The 17,330-nt window shown below is 39.5% G+C and overlaps 1 protein-coding gene across 1 annotated transcript in view; it reads left to right on the top strand.

Moving 5' to 3' along the window:
- The window catches only part of THADA (THADA armadillo repeat containing), a 148,837-nt gene that overhangs the window by 112,013 nt on the left and 19,494 nt on the right, over positions 1-17,330 (top strand). The window contains exons 31-35 of the mRNA XM_066316099.1: positions 3,258-3,670; positions 4,020-4,141; positions 5,531-5,603; positions 7,444-7,588; positions 10,738-10,869. Coding sequence (XP_066172196.1) covers positions 3,258-3,670; positions 4,020-4,141; positions 5,531-5,603; positions 7,444-7,588; positions 10,738-10,869 — 885 coding nt within the window. The remainder of the gene's footprint in view (positions 1-3,257; positions 3,671-4,019; positions 4,142-5,530; positions 5,604-7,443; positions 7,589-10,737; positions 10,870-17,330) is intronic.

The raw sequence follows: 17,330 nt of genomic DNA on the forward strand, positions 1-17,330 counted from the left end.
AAATTTGTTCTCTCTTCTCACAGCAGCTGGTCATTCAAACTGTACAGTGATGTTTGTTTGTAAATAAAAGTATGTCATTACTGTATCTTAACAACAGAGGCTGACATTTACTTTGAGAACCAGTGTGGTTTTCTGGTTTAGTTGGATATTTTGATGTAAGCCAAAGGAGAAAGTTTACTTAAAGCTAAGCAGATGAGAAAACATTTACATGAAAGCCTGGAAAGATTTCTTAGTGATGAAGTTGAAAGCAGGAATATTTCCACTGCATTGTAATAAGTCAGGGCCATTCTTTCCTTTTGAACATATTTGTGGGGAAAAGAGTGGCGGAGAGCACGTGGAGCACAAGATGAATGCAGAAGGATTTGCTTTCTGGTGTGCTGAGGCTAAGCAAATATTCAGACAGTCTTATTTTGCTGATGGCCTTGCCATTGAGACATCCAGTTTTAAAGAGATTTTCTGTAAAATAGACGAGCCACAATGCCCACAGTCTTGCACAATTGCATGGGAAAAAAAGAAGTCACCCAGAATGCTTCCGAAGCAGAAGTATTCGATATGTACAGAAAAAGAGGATCTGTTGCCAAAGGCTCTTGTATCACAGTCTCTGCAAGCTGGTAGTTCTAGGAGTGAGTGGCTCTGCTATGTTTTTTTATATGAGAGTAGTTTTCCCCTTCAAACATGAAAACATAAAGAGAAGTTGTGCTGGCCTTGCAAAATACCAACAAAAGTTTGCTGAGTTGGAAGGTCGTTGCATGGCCCAGCTCCTGGAATCCATGGGAGGGTCACCACTCTCTCTTATGTTGACTTGCAGGATCTGGCAAAGCTCCAGCATCGACACCGACAAAAAGATGCCCCTTCCTCTCTTCCCCTAATTTTTTTCTCTCCTTCTTGCTCCTTCTCTGTCTCTCTCTGTGTGCACTTAATACTGCTCTGCCTTTCCCTGATCTGGAGCTTGGACCCTTTCATCCTGTCAGGTTTCCCATTGCAGCTTGCACGTGGCTTACCTCAATATAAAGCAACGTGGACAGGAGATAAAAGCATTTCTCTTGCAGTAGACTTACAAATACATGCTTGGTTTGAAGAGCTGAGCTGGTTGATGTGTGTGTTGCTGAAAAGCAGCTGAGGAGGGGAGCAGGTAGGAACCCGAGAGGGTGCAGTGCTCCCAAACTGAAGCTGTTTCTCTTCTTGACCTGAGGTGTTTGACCTTGAACCTTTTTCTTTCAGTTGCCTGGGATTATTTCTGTTGTTAAACTGCTGTCTGTGGAGTCAGGCCATGTAATGACTGAGATGAAGGCCTAATCCCTCTCCAAGGCAACCAGACAGTTCAGAAATTAAGGAATTCTGGCAGTTGGATACGTGTCGTGTGACACAGGCATTAATGCCAGTTTATGCTGTGATACCAGTGTGTAAAAGCAATGTGTTTGGAGGGGGTTTAGAAATGTAGCAAATACAATATACAAGTTTGCATTGCTATGAGACGGAAGTCAGCTGTGTCCTGTCGAGGATAATGCTGTGAGACAGCTTTGCACTGATACTGGAGTTCCTTTGACTGCATCAAGTCCCTTCAGAAAAGAAACTAGTGAAAATGTGAATGACAGAGCTAATGGCTGGGCAATATGTCTGAATTTTTTTTACAAATGCTAGATTTCTTTGAAGCATGTCCAGAATTACTCAGAAATGGTTCTGTCTTATGTGCTAGACAGCGTATCACCGTGTCAACTTTCTGTGTAAATGTCAAACAAATTAAGATGGCTTTGGAAGAATCTGAATATGAAAGGGCAGGATATTTAACTGTAAATAGAAGGCTTAGGGAAATGTCTTCATAGGCAGCAAAATGAATCTATATTTGTGCTGCAGCCTCATGTCAAATTCAGGAATTTAGTAGGACTATTTGGACAGGCTTTTAGCAGTGCTCAATGTTCAATTATAAATAGCAGAGTTGCATGGCCATTAATTGGCTTCTTGCCGATATTGAAGAAATGTAAGTTTGTTTAGTCTTTGTATTTACCTTTAGTGCATTTTTACATTTAAAAACCCCCTAAACTTCCAATATCCCCTAGCACTAGTGGCACTGCTCTCTGTTCTTTTGTGATTTTCCCCTACTTGCATTTGAATTTTGTGGGGTAAAGCATGTTCATTTTCTTGCAGACCAAGCTATGCAGACACTGAACTGGGCAAAATGGTTTCAATATTACAAAATGATTCATTCTTACTGATGATGGAGAAGAAGGTTGAACTCAAGGCACATGAGTATTTCAGTCTATGTGGGTGTGAGATAGGACCACTGATGACTTTTTTTCTTTCATATTGTGTGTACATTGCCAACTCTGCTAAAGCCTGAAACCCTCTGCTATCACAGATGGCAGTGGCCTCTTTGTTGGCCCCAGGAGGTGGCCAAGCACTAAAGAAGGTTCTCAGACTGTGCTGGGCCATGTGGACGAGGTTGCAGCAATGTAAATGGCTGAAATGTCACAGTTCCTGTGCTGATACATAAGAGGGGTTACAGTGCAGTTCCTTTGTTTTCTTACTATATTAACTGTTCAGAATGAATAAGGATAGGAAAAGCATCCTGGGTTTTTTACAAAGTAAATTCTTTAGACTGATACATACACAACAAGTCTATTTATCTTCAAGGGGCATCTTCTTAATAGCAATTTTTTCTCACTAAAACTATGAAGGCATGAGATTTTCAGTGTTATCAGAATGGCCTCTGTCATAATTTCTCCTGATTTCAGTTGCAGTAGAGTAGTCTGAGAGACAGCACTTTGTTCAGTCTGGTCTCTGATTTTAGAGTTAACTATCTACATTTTTTCCCGCATATATTTAATAGTTTATTTGTGTTGATCACTTTCTGCAGTGGTAGAAATGTTAGGCCTGTACAATTTGCAATATTGTTTTGATTTAAAGAAATACTTACCAAACAGATATAATTGGTAAAGAATGCACGCAATCTGCATTCTTTAGGTACTGTAGCATTTTTAAGTTTTTTGAAGCTTTCAACTCGCATGTTGAACAATCATAGTTCTCAGAAAATTTTGTTTGTGTTTCTTTTGATTTAAATATGAATACATGTGCTATCTAACAAAGCTTTTTTAAAATTTAGAATCTGTTTAAAATGAAGGAGAACTCTGATTTTCATTTCATGCCTGAATTTACCTTACAATACCTTTTGCATACCTGATATTTGTCAACTTCATGGTCTGAAGCAGATGGTAACATCATCTATTTGTTCACTTTACTAAGTGTTGCTGTCATTCCAGGAATGCAGTTGCTGGACTTTTGGGAAGAGATGAACGGAGTAATTTCAGATTCAGAATTGGTGTCTGGTGTTCCCTACTCATCTGCAGTACCAGGACTGATACAGTATCTCCAGAGCATCACCAAACTTGTAATATCAGTGCTGTCAGTGACTGCAGGTCCTGGCATCCAGAGCTGTGGTTCAGCTGCTGCAAAGGAAATGGCCAAGCCCTCCCTGTCAGTAGCTCATCTCCTGCACTGTGAGTTCCATGAAGTGCGACTGCTGGCATTGGAAGCAATACTGCTGTGGCTGAAACAAAGCAATTCCAAGCAGATTTCAGAAGGAAGAGGAGGTGTATTTTGTTTACTCATTGATTTGGAAGACACTCTTCTCACAATGGCTCTGAAGGAAACAAATCCCCAGTGTTTTTGCAAGGTAAAAGAGTGCTTTTTTAATTGATATTTTGTATGGTTTCAGTAAATTATGTTTATAATTTTTAGATTACATTTGTCATTTTCAAAAATATGTTTCAAACATGCTTTATGCTTTTTAAATAGTAGGTGAGTAGTTGGGGTTTTTTTACACTGAACAGGAGCTGTGCAATAATTTCGTAACAGATGTTCTTGTGTAAAAGCAAGAACTTCCTCTTTCCTTTCTTAGAACTGTCCAGAGAGAATCTTTGTGTTCTTGGAGTGGAGCTTAAGTCAGTGTTTTATTGATCTCAAATGTGCACATTCCTATTGAGACTGTCTGTAAATTCTTTGCTTGTGAATTGTGTCTGCAGGTGCTGGAAATTCTTTATAATATGGATCTCACAAATGTGCTTCCAAAGACTGAATGCTCTATAAAAATGAATCCAAATGAGTTCTTAAGATGGAGTTTAAACATTGCAGATATCTACAGCAGGTATGGTCTGTCATGCATGTTGAAATACTTATACTTTAAAAACTTTCAACATTGAACATTAATATATTGGTTTGGGACTGTCCTTTCATTTAAAAATCTGTGTTTCAGAAAAGAGAAAATGTGGCTTATTTGAATAAAGTGAGTTCTTGAGAATTTTTCAGAGAAGTAAGACCTTTATCTAAATTATTAAAAAGGCCCACAAGTCATACTAGCACCCTGTAAATGTCCAGTAGTACAGTTCCTGAAAGAAGTTACCCTGCCTGTCCTGTGATAGGCAATGAGCATAGTTCTTCCTGAATGATAATTGGGAAACACCCACTTTACTGTAGAATTAACAATTAGCATTAATGATCCAACCATACACTCATTGGCTGTGAATCTGCCATCCTTCCTATCCTGGTTTATGGGCAGATGGTTCATAGAAAGAATGACAGATCTCATTTGACTTGTTGGATTGGCAGAAATGGCTAATCCTAATCCTCAGGGTTTGCACTCCTTACACAGACTGTAAAGTCAGCAGAAAGCATTGAACATGTAGAGCCAGTTTGTAGTTCCTACTGAATTAGAAACTGTGTCCAACCATTCATACTGGAATGGACAAACAGGTTTAGAGTCTCCAGGCTCTAAGAGTATAACATCCTGTTTCTGATAGTTCTTCAGGCCATGTAAACATTGCAGTCCAGTGTTACAAACATGGAATATAGAGGCCATAGAGTGTAGAGCAGCATTTCATAGCTGTGCATTTTTGCTGCTGATTTGCACTGAATTGTTCAAGTTCAAATGATGATGACAGGGAATGGCCATTTCTGGGATGAAGTAAGATACTGGTGGTAAAATAACGTGGACTGATGCTGTTACAGGGAAATGACTGAAATAGCAGGCCTTGCTTCTCAGGTGTTGCCATTCCCCATGGTGGGAATAGGCTTCAGAAGCCACGGTGCCAAGAGCCATATCCTTAGATCCTGCTAGGCAGCAGGGAGGTTTGGAAGCTGGCAGCAGGCATATTTTGCACTAGGAGCATTTCTAGAAGCTGTAGAAGATATACTCCTGCAGCTAAGCACCAGCTTCAGGAGATGCATTTGGTCACAATTTAAAATAATGTCTGTTTTATTTGACTAAGTTTCCATTTTCAAGTGTGTTTTTCTATGATAAATATATAATAGAAAATAAACATGAGAGCAGTGAAAGTAAAAGCATGTTTCATTTGCATATCAGCTGAGAACTTAGCTAACATCTAGATCTCTAATGTAAAAGCTCCAAGTGCTCAGCTTGAAAAATACCCATTAGTGATAATTAGAAATAATTAAGAGCTGGCTGGCTTTCTTCTAGAGATGAAATGATGACAGAAATAGCTGGCTTTTTGATATGTCCTTTGCCTTGTTTTCTCAGCCCTGAAGGTCAAACCATCGCTCTCAAATTTGCCTCCAAATTGATTATCCACCATTTGAAGAACCATCAGCAAGTAAGGGAAATGGAGCTGGTTAACAGTTTTGCAATCCTGGAGTTTTTAGTGATTTCAGTAATGTGGCTTCTTTTAGATCCAAGCTTCAGGCTTGTGTTTTCTTGTGTCCATTCATCATTTTTGATATTATGTCTCCCTCTCTGACTACACTGCCATGTTCTGAAATGACATAGCCATGAATGTCATCTCAGTACCTCCCTCTCAAAGTAATTTCAAGGTGAATACATAGGTAAATATTTCTGATGGAGTAATTTCAGCTTCTGAGCTCATCCAAAATGGTCACTATAATGTGGAAAGGGAAATGCCTGCGGTGTTTAATGCTTGTTCTGAATCCAGCCTGTTTACTGAAGTGCAGCTTTGTTGTGGTTTCTTGATTTTTGGAGGAGCCCACAGGAGAGCACATGGGATGGGAAGGCAGAAAGCTGAAGCAGTGGTTGGGTGCAGTTCCCAGCCAGCTCAGATTTCTTTTCATTTTATATTGTCAGTCTGTGATGTCACATATGTATGTGTAGAGCAGTGCAAAAGCAGCTTTAGTGCTAGACATACTTTAAAATATTTTCAAAGACACAAAACCCACTTAGTGGATATTTTAAAACGAACAAAACTCTAATGATCTGTTTTAAATTTTCCTTACAAAGCTATTATTTTTCATAGAATGAGCAGCAGAATGGATTCATATTATGCTAATAACCATGTCTCGTTGTAAAAAAATATAAAATCAGATATGCACACAAGAATCGAGGAACATGAATTATGATGTTAAATCTTTTTTGTTAAAGGAAAGGCATAGTGTGAGTATTTAAGGTTAACATAGCAAACAGGAATTAATGAAAAATGCTGTAAAAATCCTAACTAGAAATGCTACAACAACTCTCTAATAAGCACATAAATCACGGGAGATCTAAGACAGACCTACAGAGAGAGCTTTTGGCTTTGGGAAAGACCAGGTACATAAGTCTTCCATCTAAATTCTTTCTTTGGGCTTGAATTCAGTATTTACATCTGTGGAAGGGATTTTCTCTTCCATAAGGTTAAAGTTAAGTTCTGTCTTTCTTGATAGTCTGTCCACGTGTCTGCTGGAAATTTGAGTCATTGTAACATCTTGGGAGATTTTTATTTTTTGTTTTCAGCTGTTACAGAATCTGTAGGGCACACTCTGGCTGTATCCCCTTGTGCAGTACAGGTACATGGCCCTGTACCAGGCAGAATGAGGCAGTGTGACTGAGGTTTCATTTATTCCTCAGTTAATGAGGTGGGATGAGAACTGGCTGAGTGGCACATCCCAGAGAATCATAAGCAGTGTCACAGGGTATGGTTGGTCTGTCACTAGTAGTGTCCCCAAGGGTCAGTGCTGGGCCCAGTATTGTTTAACTCCTTATCCATGACTTGGATGGAGGGGCAGGTGCCTCCTCAGTGAGTTCACTGACAACACAAAGCTGGGAGGAGAGGCTGATACCCCAGGGGCTGTGCAGCCCTTCAGAAGGACCATGACAGGCTGAAGAGATGGGCACACAGGAACTCTCTGAAATTCAGCAAAGGATCAGCATATTTGTCCTTGGCTTCCATGTGTAGAAGGACTAAGGACACAAAAATACACTTTGGCTTGTGTGGTTATTGGTGAGTCTGGTGTGAAGGGACAGAGTGAAAGACTTGCCTGTGAATACTGCTCTAACTCATAGAAAATTTCCAAACTATTAAATGTTCATGTGGGATTCACCACTTTGAAAAAGTCAGGCATGTATTAATGAGCAGTATCACTTAGGCAGGCCATAGTTCAGTGTGACGGTAAGAGGCAACACCAGCTTGTAGAGCACACATCTCACGTCTTCTGTGCTTTCAGATTTCAGAAGAAGTCTTGAAAAAGTGGGTTCAGCTGATAGTTTATTTTTGTGGAGATGAGCAAGAGACAGAGATGCTGTTAGCAGCTGCTGAAGTTCTTAAGAGTATAACATCATTCCTGCTGATCAGTAAGAAGCTCATTCTTGGTAAGTAGCTTGAAAGTAATTTTCTAGATCTTTTTTTATGAAATCCATTCATACATGATTTCAAATGTATTGTATGTGTATGCACAGTCAAAACATAATTGCATCAAACAGGGTTTAAAAAAAATTGATAGGTTTTTATTACTAAACATATAGATTTATTTAAATTCCAGTAGAAAAAGCACATGTGCCCAGCCTCTGGCAATAACTCTGCAGAAGGGGCACATGAGATGTTGTTATGTCTCCTGGTCACTATACACTGCTGCACAGAATTACTGGCTTGTGATTGTTCTGTGACTTGAATCTTTCTGTAGTACTCTATGGGTGAGGTGGACAAAGTTTAGTTTAACACTGGGAGTGTAACAAATCTGTGCTGGCTGGATGTTGAAAGGAAGGGCTTCAGTCTAGAAATGAGAGACACTTTCTACATAAGAATGATTAATAATAGGATCACATTATATGTCCCAGGTGTAAGGATTTTTGTTTTAAGTTAACATTATACCATCTCTTTAGAAAACAAAGAAATAAGGAGAACAAACAAACCTACATGGCCTTATTCAACAGTACATCACTGTCTGGGAGGCAAAGCTCAGTGAAACTCTGGTTTATTCTGGAGAATAGATGGACTTTTTCTTTTAGCCTTCCCCCCCCCCCCACTCTCTGTAAATACAGCATAGGGGGATTTTGTGACTAAAGAACCAGGAGATATGCAAGAATAGATAGTAAAAGATGATGAGGAACTTATTTCGCATCCTGCACAGGACGGACAGCTTTAGATACTTTTAACTCTGTGATACTTCATTCCAGTGTAGTTATATGAATGTTTTAGTTTAAGTAGCTTAAATCCATCCATGTGGATCGGGTACAAATATCTCTTCTGCAAAAACAACAGCATATTTCTTAATCTATAGATAGTGGTTTTGTGAAAAATTAGCTATTATTTTGAGATTTGCCTTTTAAAAGGTTTTGGTAACATTTACCAGAGCTAAATCTGTTATATGAGGTAGACATTGCACTGTTAAATGTTCATGGTATCAGCTCTGGAAATCTTGACCTTCACCATCTAGATAAAGCTCTTCACAGGACAGACATTATTACGATTTTGTGCCAGATTAAGGCAGTGGAAGAACTGGAGTGAAAAACTTCCAAATGCTGTGCTTCTCATCTCTTGTTATTTGGATGTGGTCTCTAGATGATAGACAACAGTTTCCTCTTTGATCTTTCAAAACAGTTGCTGATTTCCATGCTTTCCAGTTAGGCAGATGTGATAGTCTGAAATAAAAAATAGCAGCAGTTTGTATCCTCTGTAAAATTCTAACAAAACAAATGAAAACAGACAAGCTAACAAAAACAAATGCTCCCCAAACAGCCCAGAAAATAGACCCCCAAGATCTCAGTGGGCAAACCATCTGAATTAGCTCTTTGCTCTAAAAATTGAGCCAGAGGAAGAAAGATGCAGACCTGACCCTTCATAGTACCTAGAATTGTCCATTTGGGGATCTTCAAAACTGTGAAACTGTCAGTACCGCAGTGAGGAGTTTGGCAAATCAAGGGCATGGGCTGGTGATTAGTTGTAGTGATATAAACCCACAATAATTCCCTTAAGGGGATTGTGTGGATGTAAACAGTTTTGACTTCTATGCCTTCTTCTGCATCAGCTTGCTTGACCACATAGAGTAAAAAGCAGAAGTTAAAGGAAACTGTGGTTGCATGAAATGGAGTTGTGGTCATTCCCAAGAGCTTCCATTACTATGTCCTTAAGAGAAAAGAGGGTGTTTGTATGTAGTCTAGTCTGTATGTTCAGGGTGACCCCATCATCTCTTCAGCAAGCTGCTTGAGGGTACAGAAAAAGTCTTCATGCAAATTCCCTTTGTAGACTTCAGTTGCTTCTGGAGATACAGTAGAAACTTCTCTAGATGGGAAATCTTGCAATTGAATCTATAAGGGAGTAATTATTCTGCCCTAGCTGTACCAGTATAATTTTACTGAGTGTGTCATCCAAAAAAAAAAAAAAGCAACTTCTTTCTGAAATAATTATGCTTCATGCCATTTGCTCTGTAGGGAAGTTACAGGTAATACAGGAATGCTTCTTCTGCCTGTAGAGTAAAGCCTAGAGCAATTTACTTTGGCCAAGCAGTGAAATACAGTTGTCTGGCTAGCCTTGTAATACAAATCTGTGATAAACCTGCTGAAAACATTGTAGAAGAAAACCAACAATGAAGCACAACTCTTGTCTTGTCTGTGGTCACCAGAAAGTAATATCTAACAGGTGGCTGCATCTAAGAGTGACCTTGCAGTGGATTCCTTTAATCAGGATGTTCAACGAGACCTGAGAAGTCAGCTGAAAAATACCCCAGCAAACCTAGGAGTACATCTGTGTGACTTGAGCTAGTCGTGCATGGTGTGGCAGCAGTGAATGCCACCAGGGTTTGCAAGGGAAGTATTGCAAGGGAGGCTTTTGAGGTGTGAATTGCCACTGGGGTTGTGGGTGCTGTCTGCCTGCCTTGGCCATTACCAGATGAGCACCTCCCTCTTGGCACTTCTCTCTGGTTAGTCTTAGCTGTGTACGTGCAATCACCCCATGGATTAAACTTGTTTCCAACAGAGAGTGGGTGTAAGGCTGGCAGGGCATGCTGGTGAGTGGTGGGGACAGGTGGATGTGGGGAGAAGGAGGTGATGAGTAGATCCCTGAGAGGTGAATGGTTTGCTCTTTCTGGCAGGGAATGGCATTTGGGTCTAGCGCTACTGGCAGTATCTGAGGAAGGCTTGGTTTGGCAGCCTCTGCTCCAGGCAGATTGCAACAGCAAATCTGTGATCAGATGATGTTGGTCAATCTCCAGCCACAGAATTTTTGATGTTGCCAAACAGGAATTCTGCACTCTTAGAAATTGTAGAAAATTGAGAGCACTCATGACTAAAATTGACAGAGAGGCTCATTCTCTTATCTGTTGCCCACTGTTTAAGCCAAGCTGTCTGCCACCTAGATAAGGTTTACAGATGCTGAAAATACTTTGATTGTATTGCCAGTTTTTTTCCCAGTGGTTTGCCAATGCTTTTCATGTGTTGCGTTTAGGTGTGGAAACAGAGCTCTCTAACTTCTTTGAATGCATATAAGAAATAGAACTCTAATTTTTCTCCACAAATAAATATAGGACTGTCTGATACCCTTGGTCTGTGGAAATGTGTGATTCTGCTGCTGCAGAATGAAGACTTGGTAGTAAGGGATGCTGCTGCTGAAGTGATACAAGTGGCACAGTCAGAAAAAAAGAGCAATGAAGGAACAGGTATGTTAACATTACTTTTAAATATTATTGAATGTTTGAGAGGCAAAATTATTTCTCTGCTCATCACAAATTTCTTGCTAACTGTAAAGTGCTTTATCCATCCCCTACAAATATGTGCCATAAAATATTACAGCAAATTTGATGCCCACTGTGCTTTTTTATTTTGCTTTTACTGTTCTTGGTTTAATTTGCATATGGTTACAGGGATATGTGAAAAAGACAACAGCAGGACTCAGCTTTATGGTTCATGCTGTGATGAGTCAACATTCACAAAATTTCAGTTTGAAAGTCCTTTAATGCCAGCTCTGGTCTAATACAATGCAATGCAGGACACTCCTTGAATCCCACGTTGTTGTAAGAGGCTAATCACAGAGAGATAGGAATCTAGGAAGCAGTATTCAACTCATTGATTCATTATTAGACCTTGAAATCCATTTAGATCCAGATCAACAAAGACAATTCACAGCAAACCCACAATGTGCTTTTGAGGATGTGGGCCTTTTTGTCTGCTTGTTCTAATTTACTCACCCTTGTTAATTTTAAAATAGCCACAAAACTTGAGTAGGCTTAACTAATTAATGTGCTTCACTTTGAGAGTCTTTGCTGACACATTCTTCCATGTGTTGTGAATAAATTAGAATTTACTACCAAGCTGATTTCTGTCTGGTGGTCCCTGATCTATGCCTGTAGATCCTCAGTAATGCCTGTACCAACTTGTCTGCAGTCAGTTCAAATTAGTCAGCCCTCTCCATGTGAACTTCTGGTAGGCTGGAGAGAAAGCAGCTCTGTGGTTTGGGGGGAAAAAAAGGCAGTAAAATTATGATTGCTGCTATTGTAGATAGAAGTAGCCAGGAATCTGCTCATGTGGCAAGTATGGTTTTGAGCTGGCACTGTTCAGGCACAGAGCTACAGGGTAGAAGAAGGTAAAAGGAGAGATATGGCATGGACAGCTTTCATCTTCCTGTTAAATCCTACAGCTCTGATTTCCAGCTCTGGCATCGCAGCTCTGACGGTTTCTCTAGTCCCAGCTACAGCTCCCTTGAGTGTCAAGGAGCTCTGTGTGCATGTGCCTCAGGTCCCCAGCGCTGGCCTTTGGGGACATCCTCAAATGTCTCAAGATGATACTTCCTTTGGGAATAATACAGTGCTGGGTTGTCTCTCTGACGTCTTGTATCTTTGCTCTTCTTCCCTGTTGTATCCTGGTGCCAAGGGATATTTTCCTTTAACTAGATGAGAACTCTGTCCTCTGTCTCCTAATTAATGCTGAAGTCACCTCAGCACTTGATCTTATAGCTTACTTCTTTGTAAAGCTGAAGTGACCATAATGGAGAAAATAACATAATGATTGCTTTTTATTTGCTGTGTTCCTAATTAGGATAAGGACCTCACTCCCTAAACTTCTGTTAGCCCCTTAGTTACACTTAGCTGTGCCTTCCTGGTTTTTTATTTAAACTTCTTGCAATGAAACGAGTGTCTGTCTTGTGTGACTAGAAAGGAATGCTGCATTTGAAAAGAGATAGTTCAGTTTCATGTCCATTTTTCATCATTGTTGTTCCTTCTTGTGATCTTTTTTCCCAGCTAAACTCTTTTCACTTTTTGGGATTTGCTATGTAGCTTTTAGAGGAGAAATTTTTCCCTTGTGGTTTTTATTTATAACCAGATTAAAATAAGCTCACCTTTGTATGCTGTTTATTTACTTTCATTTACCGCTTTTCATCTTCTATGCATGAGAAAGTATGCAATATGTTTGGGTCTGTGGTTTAGACATTCCATGGATCACCAGACCTCTCTATCATGGGAATTTTTAAATTACATTCAAGTATCTGCTTATTTTTTTTCAAGTTTTCATACCATGAAAGTCTGATTTTTCATTACAGCACTGACTTGAAAATAACTGAACCCATAGAGTGAAATTCATAGAAGCTGTGAAACAACTCTCTTTTAAAATTCTTACTTTATAACACATTACTGGATATTGTAAATTAACTGACTTTTCATTTCCATTATCTGATGATAAATTAGTATTGTGGCCCAGTAGTTTTATTGTGAGATCAGAAAGAGGAATGGATGTTTAGAAACCTGTTTCCATACATTCTGTAATTGTTTCACTTTTATATCACTACAATTACCACTAGCTAACATGAGAGAGTAAAGAGACAATTACAATTTCAGCTTCATTTGTGCATCGAAAGTGTTGTGTCCTAGTAGCCATTATATTTCCAGAAACACTGTATGAATAGGTTATGGTGTGTTCCACCTTTTACTGCTGGTAATTTGCCATACAGAGAGCAGGAATGCTGTTCACAAAATACAAGCACTGGACTTGTCAGAAATCTTGGCCCTAGCATCTTCATATCCATTCCTCACAAAATCCTCTTTTCTCACTGTCTACACAGCATGTAATGTCGGAGCAGCCTACAGCTGCCTGCAGAAGAACTGCATTTATGGTCAGCTTAGGGAGGCAATGCCATAAGTGCTTCATTTATATTGAGATCCAGAAGAATCTGTGATTCTGGCCTGGCAACTGCCCCTGCCCTTCCCGTGTGATACCAGCTGGCATCTTGTTTTCATGTGGAAGAGTAGGAAAGGTTTTGTACTTGTGTGTTACAGTTAGACTAAGGCTAAATTAGCATCTTGTTCAGCAGAGCAAGGTGAAATTGGACTGTTGTTAACAGTAACAAAGTTACATACATAGACTGTTGATAGAGTTGTTGTAGCATGGTTTTCCTTTACATGTATGTTGCTGAATAACAGCACAAATGTGTAGCAGATGGTAGTGTCAAATAAGAGGTATTTTCATGTCATGTATAGATGGTGAAACTGGAGGCAAATGATCTGTCTATCATAGTGTGCTTTCGCTTCCTGTAACAGCTCCTATCTCGTGCAATTCTTTGAAATGCTACATGAGCTCCTGGAGGAGGAATATGAACTTGGTTTCTTGTTGTTCCCTCGTGGTTTTGGTGAGGGTAAAACCCCCAGTTTCCTCAGGTAACTAATCCATGCAGCTTTGGATCACTCAATTGCGAAAGCAGTAAGCTTGTGGAGTCAGAAATGTATGCTAACGTGTGATACAAGAGCCCTGTGGAAGTTGCAGCCCCCAGTTTCATTTGGAAGGAGAAAAGGTCAAGAGATCAAATGCTGATACACCACAGGGCTCCTATCCTCACTCTACCCTACTATTTACCCCCAAGCAAAACCCTACAAGCCCTACTATTTTCTTATAGAAGGCAAGGACTTCTGTTACCAGTAAAGTTCATGTCTAAAATTTATTTTATTCATATAAAGAAACTTGTTTTATGTTTTTAGTATGTGCAAAAGCTCCTTTTTAGTAGGGGAAGTTACTGAGATTGGATGATGGCAGTTATTTTCTGAGCAAAGCAGGTCGAACAGAATCCTGTCTCACCAGAAGGGAGAAAAGCTTCTGTTTTCCTTGCTAAAAATACCAACTTAGGTAGTTAAGGTTTTCCTAATAACTGGAACAATATAAACCCCATCTGTAACTCGAAGTATTGTGTGTACACTTTGTTGTTGTTTCCTCATGCATTGAGGTGTAAACCTTCGGGGGATTGTTTTATTCCTTTTAGTGTGAGGGAGGGTACAGGAAGTATTGTATTCAGTGTAAAGGTAGAATAGCTGCTTTGAAATCTAATTAAATTAGTGACCCATGGCTGTGTAAAGTCTAGACCTGTTCATGGTAGCATTTTTTTATACAAGAGGGTTACTCCTTACAAAAAGATGATTTAAATTGGGGAAACAAGAATGTTTTTTCCCTACTGGTGATTGCTTTGCTAAATATCCTGAAAAATTCAAGTAATTGTGCTAGAACAAAAACTGTATTTATTGGTGTCATTTTCCTCTATGGCTTTTTTCTTAATCTTGAGAAGAATTGCATGAAGTAAAGTTATGAACTTGTCAGTATTAGAGAAGTTTGAGTAAACTATTTTTCTACCATTATAGCCAAGCCAATCAATTTCTATGAAATTCTATATTAAAAAAAACACCTTTAGTCAGCTTAACCTTTATGTTGGTAAATTACCAAATTAACCTTAAATGAGTTTAAGAGCATTTTTAGTGTCATCAGCATTAGCACCAATTTAGCTGATTTTTAAAATTGAGCTGAATTAAGCTTAGATGAGCAATTAGATTTGCAAACTTGAAGAAATCTTTTGAAAGTGCCTGAATGATTTAGCTGCCTGAATACTCTTCTGGAATATAATTGAGGACTTCAGGAAGTTTTTGCAACTTCTGTTGTGAACTAGCAGTTTTGTAGAGGGATGAGCAAGTTAGCTCCTGGGCTCAGCTGTGTGGCTGCAGCAGAGGTCGTGCAGCCCAGGCAGGTAAATGGCCCACTCTGAGCACCACCATCACTGGCTGCAGTGAGAGCATCTTTGAAAACCAGTCTAATGTTGTTATTGTTACATCCCAAAGTTTTTCAGTAATTCTGAGCATGATGTAGTCAGTTTTAGTCCACTGGCTAAAATTTAATCAGATATATTAACTCTGGTCCTTTGGTTTCATTTCACATGCTTAAGAAATAAACAATAGCTGATACTGCTGTGCCAGAAGTTCTGAGCAAAAGGCAATGCAAAGTTCTCTTCTCTTGCTGGTTGTTCCCTTCTTGATAGATTCTACTTTTTATCTTTGGGGAAAACAAGCAGTGAAAAAGGACAAGTGTCCTGGTTTTTTTGATTCACCAGCAAGAAGAAAAAGAATTTATTAGCTGGCTGGTTTAAAGGAGCTGACTCCACCCTCTGAACTGACTTTCCACCATCCTGTTAGGACGGGGATGGCACTACAGAGCAGATTGAGTTAAGATTCTTATGGAAGTCTGCACTGCTAGGTGCTGACTGTTTCAGTGGCCCACATTATTTCAGGTTTATCCTACTTTTTCCAGGCATGTAGGAACATTTCAGCAACTTTCACTTTGTTTATTGGCCAGTAAGTATAAACACACGTAAAGGGACAAGTTAAAATGTGCTGCTTGGGGTGGGGTGGGGAAAGAAAAAAAAATAATTTAATTAGATTGAAGCACTAAAAGATTTTCAAGGTGTCTCTTCTAGACTTAGAAAGACTTTAAACCTAACCATCTGACTCGGTAGAACCTCTCTCTGTGAGCCACGCTGTCACCTCAGCATGGAGAAGGGCAAAGCTGCTTGTTTCTTGCACCTCAGTTTTCTTTTTCACACATCATTAGTGTAAAAGTCAAGGCAAATTCAAGCCAAACTTCTTCATGAACCTAGAGTAGATGTGGCTGTCATGATTGTGTGTGGAAAAAGGTTTATGTGTGGGTTTGTTGTGTTTTTTTTTTTTTTTTTTTTTGGAACATTGATGGTGTAAATAAGCCTTAGCAGAGGTAGGGGAAGTTAAGGAACAATCAGACTCACTATATTAACATTTGAAAGAAACAAGGGGAGAAAAAATCCTGCTTGAATTTATATTTCTTGTTCTTGTCCTCTAAAAATCTTCCTTGGTGAACCTAAAGCTGTGCAAAAGGTTTCATACATATGTGCCCTAAGAAGATCTAGTAAATCACTTGAGCGAGAGATAAGAGATAACACAGTCTGTGTGATGTTAATGCAGAACAATGGTCTGGCAGTCATCATGAACACCACAGGTGATATCAGCAAATCATGGGTGACTGGCATGATCCCAAAACTTGTACCCCAAATGTCCTTTACAACTAGTCCATGAAACATTTCAGGACAAATGGCTCAGATTTCATCTACTCCAGTTGCTAGTGAAACAGCTATGAGTACATGCTGGGCAAACCTCAAATGCTAAATGGACCTTGGTAGTGTTTAAATCTTAAAAATACCTTTGACATTGGTGGTGTTTAGTTGCAGAATTGCAACCTATTGCATGGGAAACATTAAAGAAAGATATTTTACTATATTCATTGCCTCATTTGCTTGTTGGCATTTGAAACTGTTTTCAGACTGTTCATTGAAGGATGTGCCAACTTTGTCCATAGCAAAAGGAGCATTTCTTCCTCCTGTTTGTCATTGTTGGTAAATGCATTAAATAGATTTCTTAAAGCTTTAGTTCATGAGCATGTCAAGTCATGCTTGACCCTCTCCCCAGACCAGTTTACTTCCAAGTGCTAAGTCTGTGCTGTAGGATTGGAAGTGGGAAAATAACTGGAGGTTAGAAGCTGTGCCCTACTGCTGTGTGCAATGTGCATGTTTGAAGTTGCTGTGTCTCTCTTGATGAAATATAAAGCAGAGATGCCAGCAAACTGTTCAGAACTCTCCTTTTCATGTGATTGATGTGTTCATCTTCTTGCCAAACCAGGGGACATGTTAACCACCTTTTGCTCTACTTCCATGCTGGTGTAGCATTCCAGTGAGGCAAGTGGGAAGACCGTGGTGAATTAAACAAATGTCAGGTTACTGTGATCCTGGACAGAGATCAGTGTGTAGGGTTCTACTTTTCTCATGCACTAGGTGACTTGCCCTGATGTT

Source organism: Sylvia atricapilla, chromosome 3 (assembly GCF_009819655.1).
Source record: "Sylvia atricapilla isolate bSylAtr1 chromosome 3, bSylAtr1.pri, whole genome shotgun sequence".
Classification (NCBI taxonomy): Eukaryota; Metazoa; Chordata; class Aves; order Passeriformes; family Sylviidae; genus Sylvia; species Sylvia atricapilla.